Source organism: Aptenodytes forsteri, unplaced genomic scaffold (genome assembly GCF_000699145.1).
Source record: "Aptenodytes forsteri isolate BGI_AS27 unplaced genomic scaffold, ASM69914v1 Scaffold2, whole genome shotgun sequence".
Lineage (NCBI taxonomy): Eukaryota > Metazoa > Chordata > Aves > Sphenisciformes > Spheniscidae > Aptenodytes > Aptenodytes forsteri.
Genome location: NW_008795695.1, coordinates 7,763,372 through 7,776,745, shown reverse-complemented (window position 1 = coordinate 7,776,745; position 13,374 = coordinate 7,763,372). Strand labels below are relative to the sequence as shown.

Sequence of the window (13,374 nt, the reverse complement as noted above, 5' to 3'; positions counted from 1 at the left end):
CACTGACTCCCTGGACATCGTTTCAGGCTCTCCAGGATTCATTCAAAGCAAACTGTGTTTCCCTTAGCGTCACTGGATGCAGTGCTGCATTGCTTTGCCCTTTGTGCAGCCATTTGCATTACAGATGTGAAATGCTACTGTTCTGACTCAGGAGCATTTTACAGTCACTTTTCACTGATAACTACAGACGTATGGAAGATTTGGGCCCAGTGCAAGCTTTGCTATTAACTTGAGTAGTAGCAGGATCTGATTGTTAGCGCTGCTGTCTCTTACTTGGGAGTATACAAAGATCACAAGTAAAATATGTCCATGATATGTGGGTGAAAAACAAACACATAATGAGGAAAAAAAATACGGCCTTGGAGAGATGATGGTCTTAGTGGTTGAGATGGAGAGTGAGGGGTGAAACAGAGATGCTTAGGAGTACATGCCTTGCCAGTTATTACCTGGTAGTTCATAGCAGAGTTCAGCCCGGTGCTGAGCAGGGCTACATTTCTAGTGCCCTCTGCCACCTTCTCAGCTAACCAGTTCTGGTTTTTCAAAACTACTTTGTGATATTTAAATGTAACACCGTGGTAAATCTGGTAGGGATTAGCAGGTATTTTTATTTAAAAGGCTGTGGATGTTTTAAGTTATGTGGCACTGCCTTCTTCCTGTTTAAATCAGGGGATGTATCCTGGATGGAAAATACTTAACTCAGTTATACTGACCTTTTGCAGTAGGGGCTGCTTTATCAGCTTGTGATTAGCCTTTCCTGCAAGGTTTTGCGATATAGTTTTCGGCAAGGCTCAACTGCGTCAAACTATCCGAGGCCTTAAACTGAGTGAAATCATTCTAAGACTTTAGGTTATCCAAATGACCTACATTTGTAGGTTGTTAAATTGTGTCCAAATGCTGGTACCTGCAGCTGTGAGCCTAATAAAATAAAACGCTTATTTATTCTGATGATTGCTCTGTGTGAATAGGAATAAAGACTGCATGTTTGTCTGTTAGCTGCACACGTTTATGAACGGCTCTTCTTGCTGTGTATGTGTACCCAACTTGAACCACACATGGAGATTTACTTGGTTTTTGTTTATTACTCCAGGGTACCGTTTCATTGTGCTCTTAAGGCATTTAGATTACGTTAACACCATGTCCATATTTCTTCGTCTTTTGGATTATCACAGGTTATTGACCATAAATTGTATGAAAGTCGCACTGAATTTGACAGTGCAGTTGACAAAGTCCTTGAAGAATTCTCAGTTGAACTGATCTGTCTGGCTGGATTTATGCGAATACTGTCGGGTCCTTTTGTCAAAAAATGGGAAGGTAAGCACAGCATAGTAGCGTATGCATTTAAAAAAAAAGTAATTTTATAGCTTAGCCTCAGGAAAAAGAAAATGGGAAAAATATAGAAAAGGGACCATATTAATTCTGGGTTTGCAGGAAACTAGACTCTTCACATCTTGTAAGGAAAAGGATGAGAAAGAGAAAGGCAGTATTTTTCCCCTTCCCTCTCTCATTTCTCAGAGCTTTAAGGAAGCCAAGGGCAAATGCAGATCTTGTGGTCATTGCTTTATTAGAAAATATTTTAAAATAAGGCCGTGAAAACTTTAGACCCCTGCAAACATGAGGTGCAGGGCAAATTGTTACCTGAGCAGTAAGTGTTGGCTGGGGAGAGGTGAGCATCCAGCCACGGAGAATTCCTTCCCCTAACAGATGAGCTGCTTTGGCTGCGTGTAAAACTGCAAAACTAGGCAGCGATACGCAGTTCCTATTAACAAGATCTTGCCAGTCTTCTGGTCAGACATCCCAGGAGCTGTCTGAATCCAAGGCTGGCATGTTTCACAGAGAGATTCAGCTCTTGTTTGTCCAAAGTGTTCACAGTGTCTCAATTCTGGTCATCTTTTACAATTTTTCCAGGTCTTTGTTTGAGGCTGGTAACACTTCTGCCTACTTCGGTGGTTGTTCTCCCTCCCCCAGCTGTTACATTCCTCTTCTTATCTCTTTCTGTTTCTTTTAGGGGGTCCTGAATCACACAGAGGCAGCTGCTCTTCTCGCTGTTTGCTCTGCTTTGGGTTCAGTCACGGTTACTTAAACTAGTTCTTGCTCATACCAGTTACAGGCTGGTCAGCCTATACATTGCAGCTCTCCGGGCAGCCTTTATTGTTCACATGGTGACTTTTGTGTTACCCTGGGTGTGTCTATGACACAGACCTTTTACACCTGAACGACTTTTCAAACCTCTCTTCAAAATCAGTGGAGCAAAACAGGCATTCCTAGGAGGCAATTCATTTTATGCTAAAGCTGCCAACTGAAGTAAGTCAGATGAATTGTTTTTGTTTCTCTCCATTCGTTACGGAGTCCAGAAGATGAAGATGTAAATGTCTGTGCTGTAGACAGCTGTTGTTAGGAGAGAGGAATCCCTCACTACGAGAGACGTGTTTTGAGTAGAGTGTCTGTGTAGAAGATGGAAAAGAACTTTCTTTAGTGCAGAGATCTTGTGCAAATAAAGGATGAGCTTAGTTTACTCTGAACAGAGCACTTCCAGCGCTGATGATCGCCCTGCACTGCAGGACTCTCGTGTTACACATATGACTAAACTTTCTTTAGTGCAGAGATCTTGTGCAAATAAAGGATGAGCTTAGTTTGCTCTGATTTAGGAACAGAGCACTTCCAGCGCTGATGATCGCCCTGCACACTGCAGGACTCGTGTTACACATATGACTAACCTGAAAGCAAAAGAAGAGACTCTCCTCAGTACAGGATGGCTGCACTGGTTAATTCATGTTTTTAAATGTCCGGAGCTGAATTGAGCTTGAAAACATACCTACCTGAGCTCTGCCCAAGAGTATCCATCACTTAGGTCTTAGATGTGAGCTCAAACATTCAGTTCAGCTCAGGGATCTGTGCCACCTAACAGGAGCCTACTGTAAAACTCTGACCCAGTCATGCACTGACTAGCCTAGGAGCAATCAATTCTTGTTGCTGCTCTCTTAAAAAGCTGTTACTTTTCCTTTCTTCTGTAGTCACAAGGACGTACAGTGTGAAGTTAGTTGTGAAACTATCTTGTTTAGTGACCCTGAAATGTTAATTTTGAATGTTAACATAAAGGACAGATTAAAAAAAAACCAAAACAAAACCAAGCAAACAGAAAACCACTTTCCATTAGAGCAGTTTCTGACGGTACTGTAATGAGAAACTGGGGAAACTCAGACAGAAGCGCAGAGTGGTGTTTTCAGCTCACTGTCCCCAATACTTTTTTGCTCAAGCAGCAAGCAGGGAGATGCTGATGCTTAAAAAGGGGTATTTTTGAGATACAAAACACATTTGAGATCTTGTTAAAGATCAGTCGATACATTTGCCTCTAGGGCAATATCTGCATGAGTTACTGCGGTGAGAGTGCAGGTTTCGTATCGTGCTGCCAGAAATGGCCTTCACTTCACATTACAAAATCATAAGCCTCTATTTCGGTACACTGCTGCCTCTGCCAGCATATGTCAGCTCAGTCTCGCTGCTTGGCATTTAGGTGGTGTTCAATGAATCCTGATGACATACTGTCTTCCTAAACAGGAGGCATGCAGAGACGGCGTGGGCGTAGCATACTGCGATATAAATAGTATCGATGGCCACTTTTTTTTGTCCTGTAAGGGTTTGTACTGAATGCAGGAGAAAATCTAGGGCTGTCAAGCACCTTTTGACTTTACTCTGGTCCACAATGGGCAGGAGGAGTTGTCACAGACATATTAGGAGCAGACAGGGGAAGTCTGCCAGAAGAAAGAAGGTTTTCTCATGGTTTAACCATCGCATTGCTGTAGCGGTGAGACCCTGAGGTCGCAGGCAGCCACTCTCCCTTACTTTGCAGCTAGGTAGGAACTCAGGCGTATGCTTTCTCTTTTAAGGGGAACGTAAGGTACGGGCTTCCCAGGGTTATAACCACGGTCGCACCTGGTTGAGCATTAGAGGTTACACTATGAATTTCAGGATCCCCCGGCCAACTTTCCGCATGGAAAGTAGTAGTGGTAGACAGGTGCTTTTCGGAAGGGCAGAGAGAAGGGCTCCTATATGAGCAGCTGTTGCCTTTTATTAAGCCAAAACAGGTGTGGAGGAAAAGTCCAGGCTGAAGAATTTTTGCCTTGTCACGGGGGGTCTGTTACATCATTTGAAACTGCACCGAGTTTCTTCCGGGTGCTGAGTTTGTAAGAAAGAAGATTGTGCTTGTGATCAAAGAAGAGAAGAACAAGATGCTGAGGGGAAGGACAGCTACACCAAAAAATTAATCATTATTAGTCACTGGAGAAATATGCTTTAGCCATGCAATTAATCGTAACTGATTGCTGTCTTTCATTTTTCTGAAATAGCGAGACATTCTGAAATGCTTTGGGCTGGTCATCTGTCAGTATCATTGAAAAACAAGCGTATGCAAAAGTCGTGAAAAATCTTTTTCACGAATGTATTTTGTTCCTCTGTTGGTTATGGTATTGGTAAGGCTGAATGCTAAAAGACAATGACCTCACTTATAATTTTCCAGGAAAAATACTGAACATCCACCCATCTCTACTGCCTTCTTTTAAGGGAGCAAATGCCCACAAATTGGTGTTACAAGCTGGAGTCCGAGTCACAGGCTGTACTGTACACTTTGTGGCTGTAAGTACTTCCTTCTCCCTCCCTTTAGCTCTGTAATTACTAGTCTTAAGATTTTCACCTCAGAACTTGCTTGGAACACCCTTATACCGTCGTGTTTGATTACCTTTTCTCCTTTGTTCATTCATAACATTATTAGACAATACAGTGCTTTAGTTTGCTGTCCCTGGAGAAGGAACTGGAAACGAATAGTCTGTACAGGAGTTTGAGCTTTACCTAAGATAATTTCTTCCCTAAGCATCCCACTGCTGCCTTCCACTAGTTGCGGCGGGGGTACTAGTTCATATAAGGCCTCGGCTAGCCCAAAATCTTTATTACTACCCAGCACCAACTTCTTAGATTTCATCATACAACCTTCTTTATTCGTTGCTTTCAAGCAAAAAAAGCAACACTGGAAATGGCACAAGAAGCTTAAATTTGTTAAGAAGTAATCCAGTGTTTGTGGGAACAGAGGAGAAACTTGGCATTTGTGTAAGTCAAAAAATAAGAAAACAAAAGCCAGAGATCTCTCAACTTGGAAGAGGCACATTTTTATCAGTTCAGGGAGCATTTTTTCCATCTTGTTCAGTTCTCAGGGTTATCGGTAAGTAGTCTGCCCTCCTCTACTGCATTCTTCAGATGATCCTCCCCCTTTCCACTGCTCCTGAAATCTGTTCTCATGATTTTTGCTTTCTCTTGGAAAAAGAGACAAAAACGATTTTTCCAGATAGAAGGAAAAACTGCATTCCTTTCCCCATTATATGAGTTAGGGTTTCTTCTCTGTGTGGCAATGTACTGAGAAACAATAACTAAACAGCAGGGATCTGCCCATTAACATGCAAAAGAAAGATCTGCTGGGTCCTCTAGTCCCGCTCTGTGCCAAGGCTTGGCTAATTCACTCTTCTGAATTGAAATGTCATCATTTTGTCCAATTTAGCCTATCACATTCCTAGTTAACATGGCTTTTGTTGTTTTCTGTAGCAGAAATGTTACTCACTGGTGTTCTGCCTGCCTCCTCTTTTACTTTGAACCCTACACTTCTGTTAGTTCCTCACAGGCCAGCGTTTGTGCCAGCATCTTTTCTGCACTCCTCACATTAGCCCAAATTCATGTTTCCTGTAATAACGTAATGATAAACAGATCCCCGAGGCAACTGGATTGCGTTCATTGTCGTACAGCTGGGCCTCCCTCCCTCTCCTCTTTCAGCCGTACAGACTTTCTGGCTATTGCTTTTACAGGAGGAAGTTGACGCTGGAGCAATCATTTTCCAAGAGGCAGTTCCAGTTAAGGTTGGTGACACAGTGGAGACCCTGTCCGAAAGGGTGAAGGAGGCCGAGCACCGAGCCTTCCCAGCTGCCCTGCAGCTTGTCGCCAGCGGGGCTGTACAGGTGGGGGAAGCCGGCAAGATCTACTGGAAGTAGGAGCAGCATGTCCGTGAAGGTCCTCAGATGGGACAGCTGGGGTGCCTTAACTGGTCAACACAGAGGTCACAGCCTAATAACACGCACACTGTATTCTCTTTACAAAGTGTTTTCAACATAGAGTTTACCATGTCATGTTCTCACTCAGATGGTTGAAGATTCGAAGTAGAATCCAGAGAAAGCCAGAAATGGGAGTATCAAGGCAGGGGGCTGTTCTCAGTAGTTTCAGCAATGGCTCTGTTACACACTTCCTAATTATAACCACTTCCTTGGCCAACATTTTGGTTCTCAATCACTTTCTTAACAAACAAAAAACATTCAGTTGGTTACAGAGAGATCTGAGCATCTCTGAGGTTTACTTAAGACCATCAGTATTACTCTCCAACAGACCATACAGCCTGTAACAGGGGATTCTCTTGTCATGTGCTGGGAAGTGTTTGCGAGGAAAGTACTGGAACTAGTTCAGTGGAAGAGACAGCTAAAGGCAAAAAACTTTACTCATAAAAATCTCTAGCCAAAACAAGAAAAACTGGCCTCCCGGAACACTAACTATTCCTGCAGATAATGAAATGGATTTTTTTCCATATAATTTCTGTTTTAATGTTGGTAGATCTTGTCTGGCCCAGATTCTCTGGACATATCCCATAATTTCAAATGTTGGACCTGCTAGCCGTCAGATGCTAAACAGAATTAAATATCTGCTGACCATTTGCCTTCAAGCATCCCATGTGAATCCACAAATGCGTTCCCCTCAGAGATTTGTTCAGAGCCAAAAGAGTTGGGTGGGGTTTGGTTTGTTGGGTTTTGTTTTTTTTTTTTTGAACGAGTAGAAAGGGAGTTAGGACTAGATACAAAATGTGGTCTTGGCTTGTGAGACATTCTTCAGAAATTCTGCTGAAGTTAAGTGCCTTTATTCTTGGAACAGTATTTTCACCTGGAATAATACTGATGGAAACCCCGTAAATGTTAGCATTCTGAAAACGGTAAGGTTTTTTGCACAGCTGAACTCGTGTGAAAAAGCACTTGGTTTTCTTTTAATGTTTTAGCATAGCTGTGAGAACATTTTGATGTATTTAGTAAAATAATCAATTTTCCCCCATACAAACCAGAAGCACCTGACTGACGCTGACTATGTATGTTTTAGAGCTCCCCTTTAATACAGAGAAAGCTGATTTGTATTCTGTGCACCGATGTCCTTATGGTACTTCCGTGTTGACGTAATCGCAATTTGGATTTGAAGTAAAGTCTAATAAAGTTGAAAAATTAAATATCAAAATCTTTCCTTGGAATTCCTTTAGTAGGGGTATAAGCTGGAGGAGGAGTTTGTGAAACGGAATCTAACTTCGTCTACAGTACAGCAACTGTAAATCAGTTTGTGAGGTTACAGACGTGTGCGATCCTGCCTCAGTTAGTAATGATTCGTGGAGTGTGGTGACCTGACTGTTTCAGTGGCCAGATGGTCCGTGATGAAGAAACTTGTAGAGAAATTATTCCTGTCATCATTTGTCACCGAGGATGAAGCTCAAGCAAATACAGAGGAAAATGACATGGTCAAATTTAATTTGCTTGTAAAGGGCAAAGAATAAAAGCCAAGTCTTCAGCCCAGCACTTTTCTGTACAAACCTGTCCTCCCCCGCAGGCAAAGTGCTCGCCAAGGCTTGAAATCCAGCCTGTCTCAGTGGGAATGTAAAAGATGCGGGGAGCATCCAGCTCTGGCAGGGGTTCAGTCTGCACAAGTTCAGTGCCTTAGCCGTGACACAGCGAACCTTTTACAAGTCAAAAGGAACTGTACTTAAATTAACTCGCACATTAGAAGAAGTAAGATTACTAGGGGTGAAATGGCTACCTGTACAGTTAATAAATACAACATTACCGACAAAAGCAGTTTGATCGCTGCCAGGAAGGCCAATAGCAGAAGACCTGGGAGCCCCAAATCCAACACCCCGTTCCATCACAGACGTCTTGAGCAAGACTCGGGTATTTTGCCGTCTAAGGCTGACGACAAATGGCATTTAAGCACCTATCTGCATTTCTACAAATGCATAAAAAGAAATTTCATTGTGAACTGGATCTTAGATGGCTTTGCTTCAATTACCAGCCTGTAAAAAAGAATAAATAGGTTAATAGCCTATCACCGCACCCAGTCTCAGAGGGATGCCAGGAACACAATTAGAGAGTTGTTCGATACCATGGTGATAGTCTGGAGACCTATCGGAGCACAATAACTAGCACCTTAGTCTCTTATAACATTTTATTTGTTAGGGCTGGAACGTTCAGTCATGCATGCTACGCAATTCAAACAATACAAAACGTGAAGTTACTACACAGTTACGACAGACCGAAAGCAAACTAAGCAATGTGTTTATCATAAACATTATCTACATATACCAAACATTTGTTAATCTTGCCTTGTTACAGTTCTTCCTATTTCTCCCAGATCACAAAAAATGCACGTTCCTTGCTCCAGTCGTTGGAGTGCAAGAGACAAATACAGATTTCTGTACATAACTGGCAGCGCTTACAGGAGGGAACTGATTTTTTCTCCCCTCCCTAACTACTGAAACACCACTAGCTACACATTAAAAAAAACCCAAAAAATTTAGACTACTTAACCGGAGCTGACACGTGCTCTCAAACAGCCTGATACAGCCAAGAGTGAGATATACAGTATGTCCCTTACTAGTACAGTACAGGTACTACCAAAACAAGAATACATTTTTTTCACAGCATCTAACGGCCATTAGTGATCCCTCTTCTGGAAAATCCAGCTCTGGCTACTTCTTTTCTAGTTTGTTCAAGTAGCTTCTTAGCTAGCTTTCTTCCTCTGATTTGTTACTTGCATGCAAGTCATTATTCTGGCAGATATAAAATAAGCTCCCACAGAAAAAGGTTTTATTTAACAGCAGCGACCCTCTGGACCAAGCCAATCATTCAGTCAACAAAGAAAACTGATATTTTCCTGCTACTGCAAGTTAAGCTGAGGATGTCTTGTTCTGCTGATTTCAAGGATGAAGGAAGAAAAACGCCTGAAATCTGGTGTTTCTAGTCCCTCTAATCAAATTTTCATCCCTCAAGATCCAAATGTTTTAATATGAAATTCAGGCAATGCCTATGCGCCGCTCCCTTTCAAGGAGCAGGGGAAAGTGTCTAGATGTATGTTCGGTAGGCACTATTACATGATATTGACAAATAATCCGTGAAGGGGAGTTTGTTTCATTTTGTTTTGCCTTCTAAAGGTTCCTTGCCTTTTTGGCCTTTGGATCTCCTGCTTGGCAGCTCACTAGACTCTGGCTCCCACACTGGTGCACGTTTACATGCCCTCCTCTCCTTCTGATCTGCCGCGACATGTCTGGCCCCTTCCACCCAACAGTAGCTGGTCACCCTCTTGCAGCAGCATGGTTCGTGTTTGTGGTTGCTTTGTGAAGCTCCTGGGGCTCTGCAACATGATGCAGCCAACAAAAATTGATCCCTCAGAAGAATTAATTTCCCTCTGAAGCATTAGACCATTTTCACAGCTTAAGCCCCTCTTTGATTTGTAACACAGTATATCTCCTTTACAGATGAAAAAACAGACCAAAGAAATTTAAAATCTGAAATGATAGCTTGGCTGCCACCGCCGATTTTGCAAAAGGAGTGTAACTAAAGCTGCGAGTTAAGGGAAAAGGATCACAGCTCCAAATGGAAACCTGTGACGCTGATATGCCTGCAGTCAGAGAGAAGCACATCAAGGGCAAGGAGGAGGAGGGAGGAGGGAAAGATGAGCAGAGAGCAAGCCGCTCATTAACCTGGCTACACCACATCGTTTTCTTGAGGCTCCAGAGCCACGAGAGAGGACGTGCATGTCTCCTCTTGAAGACAGAGACTTGGGCTCTCTTGTTTCCAGTAGGTTTTACCATCGGCTCCTAACTGCACTGCTCCACTGGCCACCAGCTGCAGGGCGATGGGAAAAGCCCGGCACTCGGCTTCTTTAACCCTTTCTGACAGCGTCTCCTCAGTGTCGTCTGCCTTCACAGATACCGGCTCCTGGTGGATCACTGCTTTCGGACTAGATTCCTCCTAAAATGGGGATATTGACAGTCTTTCAGAAGAGGCTGGTTAACAGTCTCAGGAAGGTTATGGACAATGTGGACGGGGCAGAGAAAGTCTCATGAGAGATCTCGGCAAGCACATCTGTAGTTGTGTGCCGGAGGCTGAAAGTACATCTGGGGAGGCTTACGACCTCCATTAGGGATACCTACATTACATTAGGGGGTACAGCGGGGAGAGAGACATGGGCTAGAAGATTCAGAGGGCAGTTTGCTGAGGGTAGGAGAAACTGAAGAAAAATACATAATATGAAGGAAGAAGACAGGACCTCAAGAAACCACAAATGCAATGTAACCCCCACATCTTCCTGTTTTTACTGGTAACAATCCCAAGATTTCCACACATTCCTGTTACCTCTTCCTGTTTCTGCCTTCAGAAAGAAAAGAAAAAAGCAAATTCCTTTTCATAACTTACTCAATGTTAGGCAAGAGGGCACTTACCAGGACAAAATGCACAGTGCAGCCTGTGACTTTGAATCCACTTTGCAGGGCTCGCTGATGGGCATTTCCATCCTTGATTGGTGGGAAAAGTGACGGGGAAGCATTCAAAATTTTCCCTGGGCATCAGTGTGAGAGGAGGAAAAAAAATCATCAATTCGAACTGAACTTCCTTTAAAATAAAAGTGAGATGTGATCATCAGTTCAAAAGAACAGCATTGAGCACCACTCAGGAGTTTAAATGGTCTCAACTGCAGTCAGAACGTAACGGGGCATGTTCAGATTTAGGTTAAAAAGCAAAACATATACATGGTTTTACAATCTCTAAGGAAACGTGAGGAAGCACTGCTCTGATCTGAGGAAATACTGTTCCTGGTTACGTCCAGGAACACAGGAGACGGTGCGCAGGCTTTGGCAGTAGCCAGGCAAGCATGTTTCGGTTAAGGCCAAGGGCCTCATTTGCTTTTGTGTCTGTGGCTGGACTGTCGGAGTCGTAAGTCTCTCCCCTCCCAGGTGACCAGCCCTCATGCTGCAGATGAGGGGCTTGGAAGTGGACTTCACACTGCAGCTTGATGCAGAGCCACTGCACAGATGGAAGTGATTTTCATAGGAAACATCATTCCCAAAGGAGCCTGTCCCAGTGCAATCCACATAGTGAGTAACTTCTGAGCCAGGCCTCAGGAGCTGGCACTTGGCACCCAGAGCCAAGAGGAAAGAGTGGGTGTTCCCCCCTCTGCTGGCCTGGAGCGCGTCTAAAGAAAGCTCTGCCCCACAGCAGAGCCACAATCACTCGGGGGTCTGCAACGGCTATATTTCCAGCACACAGTACAGAGTACTGCTATGCTGTGCAGCCCTCAGGGCAGCACAGGAGGGAGAGGCATTGAGAAATCAGTCTCCCTCCCATTTTTTTTCCGAGTAACGGCTGCAAGGAGTAAGTTCAGCACGACTCCCCAGCACAGCTCCTTGAGAAATGACACAGTTATGCTACCTGTCCCCTACTGCAGACAGAACCAAACTCCTGCCTGCTCCGCAGGTGTTTCTCCTTCCCAGCAGGAAGGCAGACAGACCAACTCCGTGACCCTGATTTTGCCCCTTTGTTACTCATTATGCCAGCACAAGGCATTTCTCTGCCAATGCACAGTCAGAATCTCAGCGCAGCCCCACTGGCCGGAACGAACGGAAGCATAGGGCAGCCCCACCAATTTACATGCAATCCTCAGTGTCAGCAAGGCTGTGGGAGATTTAACCAAAAGACGAAGAACTATAACTGTGTAATTCTGGTGAGATCAAGCATCCATATTTTAATTTCTCTTTTACGGTTACAATTTCTTACCTTTCCATTTTCTGAGAAAAGGACTGGACAAAATTCTCATAAATCCTGAAAGGCATATTAGTTCAACAGCGAATTCTTCAAGAACTCGGTCAATCGTGCTGTCAAATTCAGAGCGACTCCCATATAACTTATGATCAATCACCTAAAACATTAAAACAGATCAAAAGCCATATCCAGGAAATAACTTTGTGTGAATGGGAGCAGCTACTTGGGAACAAAGAGAAAGCAAAATGGATTCATTCCAGGACATCTGAGGATTTAAAAGTTATAAGTTTGTATATTATTCAGGATATTTGCGAGTTTCACATTCATACAAACATTCCTGGGAACACCCCAATCACTTGCTAGTTAACACTGGTTGTTTCACACAGGATACTTTCTAGGATGTGTAGAAAATCTGCACAAAGAGAAGCCAACTGAGAAAAGAGAAACACGTGGGTAATGTGGTGTAGAGGGAAATAAGGGGGAACATATCAGAAAGTACTAACCTCTTACTCCAGAATGTCTAGCCAAAGACTAAAGTAAAAACAGTAACGACTCATCAACAACATCACCACCAGTTAGTCTATAGTTGCTTACTGAAAATCATGAACTTACCTAAAAAGAGAACAAACTGGCCAGACATTCTGTGTAAGGGGAGGAGGCAAGTCTTGTTCTATTTCTACTCCACCTCTCAGCTCCAGCTCCCAAGGTAAGTGTTGATTCCTGACTCTGTTCATGAAGACATTCAAATAAGGGGCTAACAAAGCTGTCATGCTCTTGCCTATCAAAATGTGAATTAATTTTGACATAACTTTTTTTCCCAGAGATGAGTCTTTATACTGCCAGGAAAAAAGTAACATGAATCCAACTCAGCTGTTGAGGAAGCTTGCTGAAGACTTTTTAATGCATGGAGACCCTCTAACAGTATTTATTCCCATCCGTGTGTAACTGTACAAATATAACTGCTCAAAATCATTAAATGTTAGAAGGAAGAGTTCCTGGCGGGCTGCATTTGAAATCCCAAGTTGTTGAATGTTTTCAAAAGCCATGTTCTATACTTGGACAAATACGATGACGTGGTGTTACTCTTTCTCTATTATTTTTTTTTTATGAAACAAACCAATGAAAGTTTCCATAACACAGTGCTACTCTGCTGACCACAGGTAGGAGAATAGACTTGTATGGTGCTGCTGAAAGTGACTGAGCATAACATGAGACAAAGGTCTTTCTAAGAAGAAATAAGCCAAGCAGAAAACATTCTTATGCTGGAGCGTGTCCAGAGAAGGGCAACGAAGCTGGTGAGGGGTCTGGAGAACAAGTCTTATGAGGAGCGGCTGAGGGAACTGGGCTTGTTTAGCCTGGAGAAGAGGAGGCTGAGGGGAGACCTCATCGCTCTCTACAACGACCTGAAAGGAGGTTGTAGCGAGGTGGGTCCTGGTCTCTTCTCCCAAGTAACAAGCGATAGGATGAGAGGAAATGGCCTCAAGTTGTGCCAGGGGAGGTTTAGATC

At 43.4% G+C, this 13,374-nt stretch overlaps 2 protein-coding genes across 2 annotated transcripts in view; one reads left to right on the top strand and one right to left on the bottom strand.

Moving 5' to 3' along the window:
* The window catches only part of GART (phosphoribosylglycinamide formyltransferase, phosphoribosylglycinamide synthetase, phosphoribosylaminoimidazole synthetase), a 33,155-nt gene extending 25,861 nt beyond the window's left edge, over positions 1–7,294 (top strand). Inside the window, exons 19-21 of the mRNA XM_009282957.2 lie at positions 1,170–1,311; positions 4,514–4,629; positions 5,844–7,294. Coding sequence (XP_009281232.1) covers positions 1,170–1,311; positions 4,514–4,629; positions 5,844–6,026 — 441 coding nt within the window. The 3' untranslated portion in view covers positions 6,027–7,294. The remainder of the gene's footprint in view (positions 1–1,169; positions 1,312–4,513; positions 4,630–5,843) is intronic.
* Positions 7,295–9,815: 2,521 nt separating this feature from the next.
* The window catches only part of LOC103902070 (trifunctional purine biosynthetic protein adenosine-3-like), a 22,355-nt gene continuing 18,796 nt past the window's right edge, over positions 9,816–13,374 (bottom strand). Inside the window, exons 19-21 of the mRNA XM_019473055.1 lie at positions 11,883–12,024; positions 10,553–10,668; positions 9,816–10,082 (exon numbers count right to left, since the gene is read on the bottom strand). Of these exons, the coding sequence (XP_019328600.1) occupies positions 9,816–10,082; positions 10,553–10,668; positions 11,883–12,024 (525 nt within the window). The remainder of the gene's footprint in view (positions 10,083–10,552; positions 10,669–11,882; positions 12,025–13,374) is intronic.